Here is a 17,596-nt window from a genome sequence, read left to right as displayed (position 1 = left end):
TCAACGCAACTAAAATCGATCCGAAACTCTGAAACGAACAACCAATAACTTCTAACACCTCAATAACAATAATAACCAATAATACTATAGCCCCAAAACACAATTCTAAACATCTAATCACATAGCCCAAATAACATACGAAACTTAAATCGTACCGTACACCGGCTCGGCTATTACAATCTCCCCTCCTTAGAGGAATTTCGTCCGCGAAATTGACGTCACTGCACGAAAACTCAGGATACTTCTCTCTCATCTCATCCTCTGGTTCCCACGTAGCCTCTTCGATCAAATGGTTCCTCCAAAGGACTTTAACGATGCCGATCTATTTATTCCTCAAAACTCTAACTGCGCGATCCAGAATCTGAATCGGAATCTCTTGGTAAGTCAAATTCGGCGTCAAGTCCAATGGCTCGTGGCGAAGAATATGGGAAGGATTCGCAATATACTTCCTGAGCATCGATACGTGAAAAACATTATGAACTCTATCAAGATCTGGCGGTAGGGCTAATCTGTAGGCTCTGTCACCAACTCTGTCCAAGATCTCAAAAGGACCAATGAATCTCGGACTCAACTTACCCTTCTTGCCAAATCTCATCACACCCTTGAGAGGTGCTATCTTCAAGAACACGTGATCGCCAACCTCGAACTGCAAAGGCCTACGACGAACATCTGCATAGCTCTTCTGTCTGGACTGTGCTGTCTTCATCCTCTCACGGATCACAGCAACAACATCGGCCGTCTGCTGGACCAACTCTGGTCCCAACATCTTTCTCTTGCCAACCTCATCCCAATACAAAGGCGATCTGCACTTCCTGCCATAAAGTGCCTCATACGGTGCCATCCCAATCGACGCCTGGTAGCTATTGTTGTACGTGAACTCCACAAGTGGCAATTTAGAATCCCAGCTACCAGAATAGTCAATAGTACAAGCTCTGAGCAAGTCCTCTAAAATCTGAATGACTCTCTCTGACTGACCGTCGCTCTGAGGGTGATAAGCTGTACTGAAAGCTAACCGTGATCCCATAGCTCTGTGCAGACTCTTCCAAAACTCGGAGGTAAACCTGGGGTCACGATCAGACACGATCGACACAGGGACACCGTGAAGTCTAACACTCTCTGCAATATAATCCTCGGCATACTGCTTCATGGAGTACGTCGTCTTGACTGGGAGAAAGTGCGCTGACTTGGTTAACCGATCAACAATGACCCAAATGGAATTATAACATTTCTGCACTCTGGGAAGACCAGTCACGAAATCCATCGTAATGTGCTCCCACTTCCACTGAGGAATCGGCAAAGATAGCAATGTCCCAGCAGGTCTCTGATGCTCAATCTTCACCTACTGACAAGTAAGGCACTGAGAAATGAACAAAGCAATATCTTTCTTCATACCTGGCCACCAGTAGAGTCGACGAAGATCCTGATACATCTTCGTACTGCCTGGATGAATCGAATATGGCGCAGTATGAGCCTCTGTCAAGACATCTCGCCGAATATCATCGCCAATAGGAACACAGATACGGCCTCTGAAAGTCACCAATCCATCACCATTCATCGCAAACACTGAGTTACCCCTCTCCTCAGCTCTAGCTCTCAACTCTAGCAACTGCACATCGACAGTCTGCTCTCTACGGATCCTGTCCGTCAAAGTAGCCCGAATGACCAACGCTGAAAAGCGAGCAATGGTTCCGGGGACTACCAAAGAAATATCCTCTCGATGCAAGTCCATCAGCAACGGCCTCTGAATCAAAGAACTCAAGGAAGAACTCGATTTACGACTCAAAGCATCAGCCACAACGTTCGCCTTCCCTGGGTGATAACTGATAGTCACATCATAATCTTTGACAAGCTCTAACCATCTCCTCTGCCTCATGTTGAGCTCTTTCTGAGAAAACAGATACTTCAAACTCTTATGGTCTGTGAAGATCTCACACTTTTCGCCATACAGATAATGTCTCCAAATCTTCAGGGCGAAAACCATAGCTGCTAGCTCCAAATCATGCGTCGGATAATTCTTCTCATAGTCTTTCAACTGACGAGAAGCATAAGCAATGACCTTACCTCGCTGCATCAGCACTGCACCAAGGCCTCTCTTCGACGCATCAGTATAGACAACGAAATCCTCTGAACCACTGGGCAATGAAAGAACAGGAGGTGTCGTCAATCTATCCTTCAACTCCTGAAATGCACTCTGGCAATCGATGGACCACTCGAACTTCACAGTCTTCCTCGTCAGATTGGACAATGGCAGGGCAATCTTGGAAAAATCTGAAATGAAACGACGATAGTAACCCGCCAAACCAAGGAAACTGCGTACCTCTGAGACAGTGGTAGGAATAGGCCATTTCTGAATCGCCTCTATCTTCAATGGATCAACAGCAATGCCATCCTTCGAAACGACATGGCCTAGAAAAGAAATCTGATCCAGCCAAAATTCACACTTCTTCAACTTGGCAAACAGCCTCCTCTCTCTCAGCAATTGAAGAACAATTCTGAGATGCTCTGCATGCAGCTCTCTGGTCTTGGAATAGATCAAGATGTCGTCAATGAAGACAATGACGAAGCTATCCAGATAGGGCTTGAACACACGGTTCATCAGGTCCATGAAGACTGAAGGGACATTGGTCAGACCAAAAGACATCACGAGAAACTCGTAGTGACCATACCTGGTCCTGAACGCCGTCTTAGGGATATCAGACTCCCTAACCTTCAACTGATAATAGCCAGACCGAAGATCAATCTTCGAAAATACAGTAGCACCATGAAGTTGGTCAAATAGATCATCAATCCGTGGCAACGGATACTTGTTCTTGACAGTCACTTTGTTGAGCTCTCTGTAGTCGATACACAGCCGCAAAGAACCATCTTTCTTCTTAACAAATAGAACCGGAGCTCCCCAAGGCGAAGAACTCGGACGACTAAAACCCTTGTCTAAAAGATCCTGCAACTGAGTCTTCAACTCTTTCATCTCAGTAGGGGCCATCCTGTACGGAGCCTTAGAGATAGGAACCGTACCAGGAGCTAGATCGATAACAAACTCAAATCTCTGTCTGGCGGCAAACCCGGAACATCATCCTCAAACACATCGGCAAACTCCCTCACAACATCAATATCATCAATATTCAACTTAACCATACCATCAACATCCACAATAGAAGCAAGAAACCCATCGCAACCTCTACATAGCAATCTCTCAGCCTCAAGACAAGAAATAAAAGGAAGGACCAGCGAAATACCTGAGCTGGCGAGAACTCCTCCCTGGCCATCATCTGCAAAAGTCACCTTCTTAGCAACACAATCGATAACTGCACGGTAAGTCAAAAGCCAATCCATGCCAAGAATAACATCAAAGGCAACCATAGGGATAACAATCAAATCAGCGAAGACAACTCGCTCCTCAATACGAACAGGGCACGCAAAGACAATTGATGTCGGGCACAACACGTCCCCCGAAGGCAAAACAACACTAAGCTGGAGGGGAAGAACAGAAGGAACTATACCCAAAGATCTCAAAAACAAATCAGACATAAAAGAATGAGTAGCACCAGTATCTATCAAAGTAGTAGCTACTCTGCCTGAAATCAAAATAGTACTAGAGATCAATGAAGAATCATGATTAATACCTTCCTTGGTCATCGAAAAGATACGACCCTGCACCTTCCCTTGGCTAGCTCCTTGTGGACAATTCCTGGCAACGTGGCCTGCCGTGCCACAACGATAACAAGTATGAGTGCCAAATCTGCACTCTCCCCTATGATGCTTGCCACACTTCGGACACAAAGGCTTCTCGGGATCAACTGGAACTGGCGGTGGTCTAGGACTCGGCTCCATCTTGCCCTTGCCCTTGAAACGATCCCTGCCCCTCTGATTAGAACCATGGCCTCTCTGAGCAACAGCTTGATGCCTCTCCTGCCTCTCTCTAGTGATGTCCTTCTCATCCTGCTCTGCTAACAATGCCTTGGACACAATCTCCTTGAAAGTCACAGCTTTGGACATGTTGATATCACGACGAATCTCTGCTCTAAGGCCTCGAATGAAATGAGCGCCTTTATCTTTATCATTGGATGCAATGTACGGAGCAAATAGGCAACCCTCCTCAAACTTTAGAATATACTGACCAACATCCATGCTCCCTTGTCGAAGCTCCAAGAACTCCGTAACCTTCCTCGCTCGAAGTGCGTCGGGGAAATACTTGTCGTAGAACAGGTCTGTAACGTCCCAAAAATCTGAAGTTCCACGTGAACCATATGCATTCAAGTTATTAAATTTCTTTGATATTTTATTAAATTGTTTTAAAGCATTAAATGCTTGTTTATTTCATTAAATTACGTTTAATTATTTTTATGCATTTTTATGCATAATTATTGCATGGTAGAATTTATTTATTTCATTAAATCGTCTCTAATAATTTTATGCATAATTCATGCATGATAGGATTTAATTCATGATTTATTTTAAAGTTCATGCATTAGAGTTTCTAGGTGTATTTTACGCTCGAACGAGGAACGGAGACCGGAGAGTTTTCAGGAAAATTATTTTAGTGACATGATTTATTTTTATTAATTAATATAAGGTGTTTTAAGTGCATTTTTCAAAAAATGGGATTTTATTGGGTATTTTTACCCGCAAGACCTTATTTTTAACGGTACAGAAATTTTATCGAATCGATGGACTTTTTAATGGTTCGGCTAATATTTTCAAAATCTTTTCAACACGAAATATTTTTCAGGAGTGCGTTTGAAATTAATGAGCCTACTTTTAAGCTTGGGTTTAAAATCCTTTTAAACTTTTAATTATCAAGTTAATGCCCATTAGTTGATTTTTTAGCTATTTAAATATTACTTAATTATCACCTAACCCTAAACCTAATCACTTACAACTCCCTATCAGCCGACACCAACCTTTCAGACATATTCTCTCGGTTTTTTTAGCACCTCTCCAAGAAGATTTCGGCTGTCAAATTTTCTGGCAGCAAAGCTTCTCCCGGCGCCTCCTACCTCTCGTTCTTGCTTCTCAATCATCTAAGGCACGCTTGCAACCTCCTTTCTGCATCACGCATGTTATATTACTGATGTGTATGTGTGTATGCATGTAAAACTCTCGATCCAAGCATGGGTAGAGAGGATTAGTGGATTTTCATGGGTTTATTGCATTATTTCATTTGCTGCTCACTTCTCACTTCTTCGTTGGTGATTGTGCAAGGGGGCTGCTGTGATATGTTGTTAAGAGGATGATATTGGTGACATGATGCTGTTTCAAGGATTAGCAAGCGGGTTGGGGTTGTAAGTTGAAGGGCCGAAAGTTTGTTTGCTGCGTGAGAGTTGGTTGGTGTAGATCGAGCGAATGGGAGTCGCAGCGGTGCATGGTTCGTCCTTGGCCTTGGAGCTGACCCACATGGGTCCGTGACAGGTCCTAGGGTGAGCCGTGAGTTGCTGATGTTGTGGTGGATCGATGGTAGTGAGTGGCCGTGGGATTTTGGTGCGCAGCGTGGGTTGGGGTTGTGCAGCGGTTTGTTTGAGCTTGGCCTAGTTTAGAGGGGTTATTAAGGGCCTCATGGTGAGTTTAAAAGGATTTATAGGTGGGAGTATAAGAGAGGACCGTGGGAGTGTAAGGGTAGGAGACATGGGTAGCTTGATGATTGCACAAAGAAGAGGTGGCCGAGATTTAATTTAGAGCAATAGGTACTGGCCGAAAGATTGTGGGTTTAAGGACATAATTTAAGTAATAAATGTTGTAGAATGAGAGGTTTAAGTTATGGTTCAAGTTGAGAAAATTTTTGGTTGAGTTTCGATTCGATTCGGGTTAAAATCTAGACCTCGGTCCAAGTTTTAAAATGAATCGGTTAAGTTGTAAATTTAGGCTCGAGTTTACGTCTAGGAATGATTATAAATATGTTTTGGGATATTTTAAGGAGTTTGGTAAGCTTCGGGTCAATTTTAGAAGTCCAGGGTTGAAACGATAATTTTTGGGTTTCCAAGGGCAAAATAGTCATTTTGCACCCGGGGTGAGATTTTGGTTCTGGCAGCGCCCTGAGCACAAATTATGATATTTTAAGTGTTCATGCATCACGATATATAGATTTTATGAAGATATACGCTGCTTGCTTGAATTTAAAGAAAATTGCATTTGTGCATTAATTTTTACAAGTGATGAAAATGATGATGTTTTGAATGACGGGAATTAGTTGTGACTATCGAAGTATATGTAAATGTTTAAGATGTATATGTAAATGATGATGATGATGATGATGATGATGATGATGATGAGGCCTAGGCACAGTGGATAGGTAATCCTGTCACTGATGTCCGACAGTCGCCCGGTACCGCGGTTCTATGTATGATGGATCTATCGTAAATGATGATGTACGATAGTCACCTCTAATGAACTGAATTCGCCAATGATGAATGATGAACGATAAATGATAAACGATGAATGATGAATGATGAATGATGATTAACGATAAGCTGTTTTGACACGCACGATTTAATAAGACATGTTTACATTACGTTTTTAAAGTTCATGAAAGATATGTATATGATGATATGAGATGACATGCTTTGACACGACATGATGTTAATGTTTTAAAGTTAATGAATGGTATGTTGAGTATGGTATTTTTCACTGCTGTGTGCTATGTATATGTATTTGCTATTAACGGTGCAGGTGTGTTGAGTCTTTAGACTCACTAGTCGTGTGTGATGCAGGTGAGCTTAATGATGAGGAGACGGGAGGCGCTGAACTCTGAGTAGACAGACCTGGTCCGGTGACACGACCCGAGGACCACACGTTTTCGGCATTATGATTTATGAGATTGAAAGGAGATAAACTTTTTACACGTTGATGATTTTAAGATTTTATTTGTTTATGGCTATTTTAAACTGCACGATTTTACTATCAAATTTTAAGATCGTTTTTAAATGTTATATTTTTGTAGATCGCATGTATGCGAAACGTTTAAATGTTATTTCAAAAATGTGAGCTTTTAAAAAAAAAAAAAAAAATATTTCCGCGCTTTTAAAATTAGCAGACGTTTCAAGGTCAGTGAACTCTGACCACTTCAGTGTCGCAACATCAACTCCAACTTTGGTCGCATTCCACCAAATGCGAGCAGCTTTAACCAACATGAATACAGCACAGCTGATATGGTCTCTATCCTCGTAGTGGAGATGATCAAAGATCGCCTCTAGAGCCTTGACCCACTCAACTGCAACTAAAGGATCAGTGCTCCCTGAAAACTCTGGTGGATCCATCCTCTTGAAAGCAGAAAAGACGGCATCAGTGCCAACAGCCTGTGCAACTTGCCCTCTCACTTGACCTCTGCCCTGACCTGCTCCTTGCAATCGGAGCAACTGCTGAATCTGATCGCTATGAACTTTAGCCTGCTCCTTAAGCAACTTGCCGAACTCGTCGACAACTCTCGAGGAAGAACTATCCTCACCCTCTGACGCCTTACGCTTAGGAGGCATACTCTACAATGGGCTCACAAAAGACATATCAATATATAACAATGGATAGATGCAAGAAAACATACCCGGACAGTTGAAAGTAGACGAAGTCATATGCATTGGTCCGAAGAACACCGCTCTGATACCACTAAATGTGACACCTCTATCCCGTAACAATAAAAATACGCAGCGGAAATAAATTTTTCTTTAAAGTATGGAAAGAGTTTCAAAATACATTTCATAAATTGTTTACAAAATAAATACATGATCATTCAAATGATATACAAAATACAAAACAATCATTCTTATGATCATGTCTCAAAATATTTGCAAAATAATCTTCCTTCCAACGGTGTATGCATATGACCCCCATCCACGATCACTGTCCTGGTCGGTCACTCTTATCTGTATCACATGAAAATAACTGAAATGAGAATAAATCTCAGCAAGTGGAACTCTACATAGCAATGATACATAGTATACTCTGTAAAACATGACTTTGAAATCATAAATACCATCAACTCTGAAACATGAATACTGTAGCAATAACTGTAGCAATAGCATATCAATAAGATAGCAATAAGATGATATTCTCTTTTCTCTGGTTGGATTGATATCAATAGTATCTCTGCTCTGGTACTAATATCCCTATCGATATAAACCGATAACTCTGACGGATAAAAGCCTATGGTCGTTGATCAATTAATTGCATGCAATGCTCTGACTATGATTAATCAATCCAATAAAACATTTGAACTCTGAATAGCATTGAAAGCCGTCGTTTCACAATCTCATATTTTCTCTTGTATTCCCTTTGAACAATAATTGAGACATCAATTGTCTCCAATGAACATAGCAATATAATTAATATATAACAATGAATCAATTGAAGGGAATATCACTTTGAAACCTTTAAAACACAATACATATAACATCATGTGAGCAAAGGAATGAAATTCCACTTACAACCAATAGAACACCTCCAAACTATACTCTTGGTACACCACCTACAACAATAATCCATAAACAACACCAAAATCAACTCTATATCCAAAAATACAAGTTAAATAATCCATTAAACCAACAAAACATCAAACCTAAGTCAACTCTTAACTCATAACCTTAATAGAATCGCACCAAAAACTTACCTAAGCTTCCTAGCACCAAGGAGAACGTCGATCTCAAGTCGAAAATCCAAACAAATCCAAGAATCAAAGGTAGGAAGCAAAAGAAATGGATGAAAACCCTTGCTAGAAGAGAGAAATCTCGAAATGAAGGAGAAAAGATAAGATAAGGTATGGCCAACAACTCCAAAAAGTAACTTAAAAACTCGCCCATACCTATACCGCGGGTGCGACAACACAAGGGCCGCGGGTGCGCTGAGCTCTCGGCACAACAAAATAAATCCATGCACGATGACCGCGGGTGCGGTGCTACAATTATCGCGGGTGCGGTGCTTACACTGCCGCGGGTGCGGTGATGCCACGGCCTTCCAAAACCAAAATGATAAATAGTACACCGCAGGGGCACTCCTCTAAGAGCGCGGGTGCACTCTTGCTACGGCAATGATCAAAAATCAACGCAACTAAAATCGATCCGAAACTCTGAAACGAACAACCAACAACTTCTAACACCTCAATAACAATAATAACAAATAATACTATAGCCCCAAAACACAATTCTAAACATCTAATCACATAACCCAAATAACATACGAAACTTAAATCGTACCGTACACCGGCTCGGCTATTACACTGCAAACAATGAAAAGAACTCGTGAATGGGCGCCGGAGGGGTGTCCGGCGTGGCCACTCCGATGCTTAAGTCAGCAGGTTGAAGATGAGAGAAAATGGCGATATATGTGCGAATATATGTGAGTGCCAATACTCAGGATTTTGCCCCCTTTAAATGAGAAACATACCTGCCATTTATAGTAGGAGAAGTAATGATGATTACCTCGACTTGCGTGTACACCTACCACTCATAGCCTTTGATGTTGACTTCCTGTCAAGCCATCCTACTTCTGATAGCTTCTCTGACACGCCAAACCCCTGTAGTTCTGACAGATAAGACTGCCCATACCGATATACTCGAGTGTGGTGCGCTTCTCGAGGTAGCTCGAGTAGAAAGTTCCCGGGAGCTTGCATGAGAGCCCGAGCTTCTGGTTGCCGGGGTGAGTAGAGCCCAGGCATCTCCTTGCCCGGCTGCTGAAGAAGATGACCTCGATTATAGTGCATAGACACTGTTCGGGTCTTGTGGAGAACCCTGGTCACCCTGGTCGGGCTGGAGAACCCTGGTCACCCTGGTCGGGCTGGAGAACCCTGGCCGGGCTGGAGAACCCTGGTCAAATTTTAGCCATGCTCTACTCTTCCCAGCAATTTAGAATTTGACTCGTGTAAGTTCTCTTTCCGCCCGAGTCCAAGAATGACCCGAGCCCTTTCCAGGGTATCATCAATTTGAAATTTAAAAAAAAAAAAATCGTGCACTTTAGAGCTATCTCTGTACTGATCTAAAGGGACTCCAGCCTTTGCTGCTCCACTTGCACTGCTAATAGATCTGCATCACAGTACTTTTGATGGATATTCATAACAGAAGTCGTATGATAAACTAATGAATAACATCATATTGAGTTTGGCTTTTTGAAAAGCTATGCTTTACAATCACAACAATAAAAAAGAAATGATATTGTTACTCACAACTAACAAAAGTTTTTAATACAATGTCAAAGATAATGCTTTTGATTAAAGAGATACTAAAATCTTCTCAGTGGAAAACAGGTAATTAACAGATTACACAACCTCACACATGTTTCGAAACTCTATACGCATGTTGAAATTTTTTGTTCTGAGTGCATGAAGATATCTTTTTCCTAATTTATGCATGCTGGCATAATGATTAAATGCGGTGCTTAGCTATTTTAATGACCATTAGTAATAGTTTTTACGCAACAATTCACTCTTGATTCTATAATTAACATTAGACCCAAGATCGTGTGACTGATTCACATGGATTGCAAGTTGGTTCAATATTGTGCAGGAGATTGATAAGATGCAACAATTTTCTCACCGCCATAGTAATCACAACTTAATGTTTGAATTGTATGGTTTAACTGTTAACAACAACGACAGCTCTTTTGACATAATGACATGTATTCATTTCTTTAATGTAACTCAAAGGGAAAGAAATGAGTGAATGCATGAAACCTCATTTCAGTACACAAACATGTGTACATGTTGAAAAATAAAAAATAAAAAGATTTTTTGATAGACACGCAGTATAGCATAGGATGGACCTAGGGTTCAAAGGGAGGAGTGCAAAACTTGAATTTTATGAAAACTTGCATATGAAAATTCAATTCTTTTTGTTTAAAAGTATCCCATTGCCACATTCTCCATTTGCCTCGATACAACATAATATATCACTCAGGTGACTTTGTATTAAATTTATCATGATACTGCCGCATATAAGAGTATTATCCAGACTTACATATGAACTACAACTCCATCTTTAACGACAACAGATAGAAGTTTTTGCCCCAAATATTGTATGGCAAAACTAGAAGCGCGACCAGACCTTAGCACCTATCACCATTCCAATCTCTACACAGGAATCCAGCTTTTAACAAAACCAAGTAACAATCACCAATGCCAGTTGTAAAATCAAATTTATAAGTCTTGAATCTTGAACACGAAAATATTGTGGCCCTGGGTTATGAATCTTGATTCTTGAAGAAACAAAGATGAATTTTGCAAGGGGGCACTATCAGCATTCCACTCTCCACATAGGGATCCACCTTTTAACAAAACCGAGTACCAATTACCAATGCTAGTAGTAAAATCAAATTTATAAGTCTGGAAACTTGCACAGGAAAGATTGTGTGCAAAAGAGAGGAATTTTATGCCTTGGGTTATGAATCTTGATTCTTGAACTTGTGAAACAAAGATGAATTTTGCAAAGGGCATGAATTTTGATTCTTGGACACGAAAAACACTGGGAATTTAGGTATATAAGACCATTCAACTTCATATTTAAAAAATAGGCCTCATATTTAGATTATCCTTACTAAAAACATTAACTAAGAACAAAAAATGGATCCCTCCATATGTGTTTTAAAATCATCTTCTCAAATGGGTTTTCTAAACACACCATCTCTTTTCTCCTCAACTTTGTTATGTGTTTAAATCTTTTCCTTCTATGGCGATATTGACTGGTAAATAACATTCAACTTTCGTTATTTTAAGCCAAATTTATTTTACTAACTATCCATGTATCTAACTCCCCCGAAGGTTCCAATTCCTTTTTGTTACTTGACCAACCATCCAACTTATTATCTCATAATTTAAGTTACTTTGTATATAATTATATACAAAGTAAAGGAAGAAACTTTCTTTATGCCGAGGTGAAAGTTAATGGGGGATTTTTGCAGTTTCTCTTTACAGCTAAGTGTGGTTAGTGCGAAGGCTTTCTTGCTTCCGGCTTTCTCTTCTCTTCTACTGAAGTAGCAGGGGCTAGTGGTTCTGCTTCTGTCTAAGAAGAAGTGCTTGGGTTTCCTTCTTCTGGGAACCTGAGGACTCCGCAGCAGGGGAGGGGTGAATGCTGAATATGGTTGGTTGAACTTCTCAAAGAAAGTCTCGTCCTTTCTCCTTCAAGAAGTACTACCTTTTATTTTAGGAATTTTTGTTGTTTCATGTCCAAAATGGATGGGGGTGGGTTATCACTAGTGATGCTCTGTTTAGGAATGTTTTCAAGCTGCAATTGTGCTCAGGATAACGGAGGTGCAACTACTGCTGTATATATTGTAACTCTGAAACACGTGCCCACCTCTCATTACTACGGCGAGCTTCGAGTCAAGCAGCGTCATCGTAGTAAACACAATGGTTCTGATGGAATGAGTAGATTTGATCATCCAAGGTACAGTTTTTTCTTAATTCCTCATAACCACCTCACAATATTAATCAGCAGTTAATTTCTTGTTTTGGAACCTTTTTACTTTTGTCTCGGCCTTGTGTTTTTCCTTATTTGTTCCCATTTCTTGTTCCTTATGGATTTCTTTTTCCCGGTCTTTTTTATACATGAAACAGATGGAGGGCTTTTTGCTTTTCTTTTACTTAGTGGATAAAATGTACTTTTTGTTCATTTACGTGCGATGGTTGTCTTTGACTGTGAGCCACAATTAGTTAGCAGTTATTAAGGAATATTGAGTCAATTGATTGTATGACAACTTGGAAATTGTTGAGGAATGAATAATAGTAATAGATAATTGAAGGAAAAAATAGAAACGCACAATTGGGTGGTGAATTACAAATATTCGCTGGTTTGTTATGTCAAATAATATCTGCACATGTTACCTCAGCCCGCTAAGTTAGGCATGTAGGAATCATATGGTTGTCTTTTCTCTGGCGTGCTAGTGCTAGTGCTAGTGCTAGTGCTAGTGTTGTTAATTGATATGAGACAGTGTTGGTAAAATATTTGCATTTCACCGAAATCAGTAATAAACCAAGAAAGGATTGGAACAATGGGTCATACATATCCAGTGCACACGATTCTCTGCTGAGAAGGATATTAAAGGGTGAAAAGTATCTTAAAGTGTACAGCTATCGCTATGTAATCAATGGATTTGCTGTTCTTGTCACGCCACAGCAGGTCAGTCATCATTGACATCAAATTAATATTGTTTCTATGGTCAAATGACTCCGAAAATAACTGCAACTAAGTAGTTTTGGATGCCAGAAGCATGATTGATTCTTTGAAAATCCTTTTTTCTCTTTTCTTGTAATTTTCAATTTTCATGTGCATTTAAATGCTGATTTTCAAGGCTGACAAGCTTTCGAGGTGTAAAGAGGTATCAAATGTGGTTTTGGATTTCTCAGTCAGAACTGCCACCACTCATACACCTCAATTTCTTGGTCTACCTCAAGGAGCATGGGCAAAAGAAGGTGGTTTTGAAATGGCAGGGGAAGGAATTGTGATTGGATTTATCGATACTGGAATTGATCCCACACACCCCAGCTTCTCTGATAATACGCCTATGAAACCATATCCAGTTCCTAAACATTTTTCTGGAATTTGTGAAGTCACACGAGATTTCCCATCTGGATCCTGCAACAGAAAGCTCATTGGTGCTCGTCATTTTGCGGCCTCTGCGATTACCAGGGGGATATTTAATGCCACGCAGGATTATGCATCCCCATCTGATGGTGACGGCCATGGGACGTAAGTGTTACCCTCTTGACAGGAAATAGGCTTCAAAATATAATTTAAAATCATATAATTGATGTGGCTCTTCCTGAGAAGATGTCCGTTGAAAGTTGTTGACTTTTAATCTCTTTTCATTAGCATTTTCCCAATGTTGTTTCTTATAGGCACACAGCTTCTATTGCAGCAGGAAACTATGGAATTGAAGTTGTCGTGTCTGGGCATCACTTTGGAAATGCTAGTGGCATGGCTCCTCGTTCACAGTAAGGAATAATCTTTCTTTTAATTTTTTTTCTTTATTTTTCTTTCTTGAGAACCATTTCATTTTCTCTTTTCCCATGTAGATCAAATTGTTTCTGCCATCACCTTACACGCCTGAACTTACCATTTCTAGAGCATTGACACTTAAAACCTACTATTGACATCACTCTTGAGCCAATCAGCTGATTCTTAATTCCAAATTCTCTCTATATATATTTGTTAAGCTATTAACTATTCACAGTATTTATAGCATTGCTGTTTACAAGGCACTATACAAGAGCTTTGGAGGCTTTGCAGCAGATGTGGTTGCTGCCATAGATCAGGTACCCCTGACAAGTTTGAATAATCTTGATTAAGTTTTTACTCAGTCCCAATTGTTTCAGCTTCTTTACACTTCCAGTACCTCTGGCCTCTACGATTCCATGTCGGGATAAAGTGCGAAGTTCTCTGTTTTCTTTTGTTTTTGTTCTCTTCATCTTTATCGGTAGAATCTATTCACCTCCATGAAACGATAGGTATTTAACTACTTGCATTGTATTAAATGTTCATCCTGTGTTGTGAATCATTGTCATTGCTATGTTCTTGTGTTTAGGCTGCAGTGGATGGAGTGGATATAATAAGCTTGTCTATAACCCCAAACCGGCGTCCTCCTGGCATTGCCACATTCTTTAATCCTATAGATATGGCTTTGTTGTCAGCTGTCAAGGCTGGTATCTTTGTGGTACAGGCAGCAGGAAATACTGGACCATCACCGAAGAGCGTAGCTTCTTTTAGCCCATGGATCTTCACTGTAGGCGCTGCAGCCCATGATAGGGTATACAGCAACTCCGTGGTTTTGGGCAACAACATCACAATCCCTGGAGTTGGACTTGCACGTAAGTCGAATATAAATTATGTTTGTTCAGCTGATATTGGATTTTCATAACGGAGCCAACTTGTGTTGGGGTGATACTTCATTTTGTCTACACCAAAATAATGCTGGATTAGTTGCAATCGTTTTGAAAAGTTTTTCTAACCCTGAAATTATGTTTGCTCTTATATGTGGATTCAACTTTTCTTATGGAAAGTATTTGATTCATCTTTTACTTATCTGGCTCATATCATGTAACTAATTTAGACCTTATCTTTCTCACTTTATCATCTTACAGATTTTAAACCTATTATCAACAAGAACATCCAATATATTTACAGCTTGAATTGTTTTTCCCAGCTGGAACCGTTAATGGTTCTATGTATACGCTGGTTTCTGCTGTTCATGCTTTGAACAACACAGCAGCTGTGAATGATATCTATGTAAGTGAATGCCAAGATTCCAGTAATTTTAATCGAGGTGTTGTCCAAGGGAACATCTTGATATGTAGCTACTCTATCCGTTTCGTACTTGGGCTATCCACTATCAAACAGGCATTAGAAACTGCCAAAACCTTGAGTGCAGCTGGTGTTGTGTTCTACATGGATCCTTATGTGATCGGATTTCAGCTCAATCCAATTCCAATGAGCATTCCCGGTGTTGTGATTCCATCTCTAGATGATTCCAAAGTGAGTATGCATCTTTGTTTTAAGCATTTTTTTGTACTAACGTTGGAGTTCTTGCTTTATGAATGAGGTTTCATAAAATGGTGACTGAAGGTGATGACAATTTGGCAGGTCTTTCTACGGTACTATAATTCTTCTTTGGTGAAGGATGAAGCTACAAAAAAAATTATTAAATTTGGGGGAGTTGCTAGTATAGGTGGAATAGAAGCTAACTTTATACTTTCTGCTCCAAAAATTATGTATTACTCTGCTAGAGGACCGGACCCAGAAGACAGTCTCCTTGATAATGTTGACATACTAAAGCCAAACATTATTGCACCTGGAAATTCCATATGGGCTGCTTGGAGTTTCCGTGGGACTGATTCCATTGAATTTATAGGTACTTGTTTAAATATTAACTTCCTTCAAACAATAGTTCATAGGAATTGACGATGAAAATTTCTAGGTGAGAGCTTTGCTATGATGTCTGGGACAAGCATGGCAGCTCCTCATGTCGCCGGACTTGCAGCCCTGATCAAGCAGCGATTTCCCTTTTTCGCACCTTCAGCCATTGGATCTGCACTTTCAACCACAGCTTCTCTTTTGGATAGAAATGGCAGGCCTATAATGGCTCAGCATGCTTATGCTAACCCAGATTTGAACAAATTTCCTGCAACTCCGTTTGATATGGGGAGTGGTTTTGCTAATGCTACTGCTGCATTGGATCCTGGTCTTGTTTTTTATTCAAGTAAGTCTTCTGATTTATTCCTAAATCCCACCACGTCTGGAAGTTTAGCCGTTACTATAATGGACATGTGAACACTACCAAAAAATGCATTTGTTACCGGCGTGCATGTGTGTTGGTAATAACATTTGTCTCCTTTGTCCTGTGTGGTTTCCAATGTAGCAGACGATCAGATCAACACATGGCATTTGGAATTTGTACAGTGTACAATTTTGCTGGAACTGTTGGTACAATTGCGACATAGGGTCATGCAGTGTGTGTCCATATGTTATCATCGTTTGCTATGATGATCTACCTGAGAGCTTGCTTAATCTTTATTTTACGTCCTATTACTGTACAGTGAATTTGGAATCTTACTAGCTGATTCTCTTAGGTTATGAAGATTACATATCTTTCCTGTGTGGCATAAACGGTTCATCTCCAGTAGTCCTGAACTACACAGGTGAAAGCTGTGGGGTTTCTACAATTACTGCCGTAAACATAAACTTGCCCTCCATCACCATATCAAAGCTGAACAGATCTGCTGTTGTTCAACGAACCATAACTAATGTTGATAGAAATGAAACGTACAGAGTTGGTTGGAGTGCACCTTATGGAGTTTCCGTTCAGGTGACACCAACACAGTTCTTTATTGCAAGCCGAGAGAAACAGGTCTTGAGTGTAGCATTTAGTGCGACTATGAATAGCTCATTTGCGAGCTATGGAAGAATTGGACTATTTGGTACTACTCAGGGTCGTGTAGTAAACATTCCTCTGTCAGTTATTATCAAGATTTCATACAATACAACTGGTGGCTGATAAAATGGTGGTTGATTGCTTTGTGATCTTCCCCAACATGTCTAGTGTTTTGAATGGTTGCTTTGTGTATCTTCTTGACATGTAGATAAGCAATTGATTGATGGCAGCCACGAGCTTACTTTCAGTTTTCTCTAATCTGTTTTGGGTTTTGGATTTGTCTTCTATTCGAGGAAACATGTCACGCACCGTGTAACGTCCCGAAAATTTGAATGTCCACGTGAACCACGTACATGCAAATTATTAAATTTTTTTGGTATTTTATTAAATTCTTTTAAAGCATTAAATGCATATTTATTTCATTAATTTGTGTGTTAATTCTTGGTTTATTTAAAGTTCATGCATAATGGCTTTTAAATTGCATTTCGCGCTCGAACGAGTAAACGAAGACCGGGAAGTTATCAGAAAAATATTTTTATTGAAATTATTTTTAATTATTTAATATGATGTGTTTTAAATTTTATTTTTAAAAATGGACCTTGGTTGGGTATTTTTACCCACCGGATTATAATTCTAGCCGATACGCAAATTTTAACGATTCGGGGGATTTTTGAGGGCTCGGGCGATATTTTCAAAAATGTACCAAAACAAAATATTTTTCGAGAATGTTTTTAGGCTTGATGGATTTGTTTTAAAGATT

The 17,596-nt window shown here is 40.0% G+C and overlaps 1 protein-coding gene across 4 annotated transcripts; it reads left to right on the top strand.

Annotated features, from left to right (window-relative positions):
* The first annotated feature begins 11,818 nt into the window (after nt 1-11,818).
* On the top strand, nt 11,819-17,115 carry LOC140812189 (subtilisin-like protease SBT2.2). Of its 4 annotated transcripts, XM_073170408.1 has the most exons (11): nt 11,819-12,097; nt 12,182-12,356; nt 12,935-13,088; nt 13,261-13,658; nt 13,808-13,903; nt 14,143-14,224; nt 14,494-14,776; nt 15,112-15,440; nt 15,549-15,816; nt 15,883-16,164; nt 16,535-17,115. In XM_073170408.1, exons 2-11 carry the CDS (start codon nt 12,184-12,186, stop codon nt 16,957-16,959), a joined length of 2,490 nt encoding a protein of 829 aa, XP_073026509.1. In that variant the 5' UTR covers nt 11,819-12,097; nt 12,182-12,183; the 3' UTR covers nt 16,960-17,115. The 4 variants fall into 4 exon arrangements, with proteins under 4 accessions (XP_073026509.1, XP_073026508.1, XP_073026507.1 ...); XM_073170407.1 differs by having other exon boundaries at nt 11,819-12,356; nt 14,152-14,224; XM_073170406.1 differs by having other exon boundaries at nt 11,819-12,356.
* Nucleotides 17,116-17,596: the final 481 nt, after the last annotated feature.

This window comes from Primulina eburnea, chromosome 14 (genome assembly GCF_022965805.1).
Source record: "Primulina eburnea isolate SZY01 chromosome 14, ASM2296580v1, whole genome shotgun sequence".
Classification (NCBI taxonomy): Eukaryota; Viridiplantae; Streptophyta; class Magnoliopsida; order Lamiales; family Gesneriaceae; genus Primulina; species Primulina eburnea.
The sequence above is the reverse complement of the archived record's forward strand: the minus strand, read 5'-3'. Positions and strand labels throughout refer to the sequence as shown.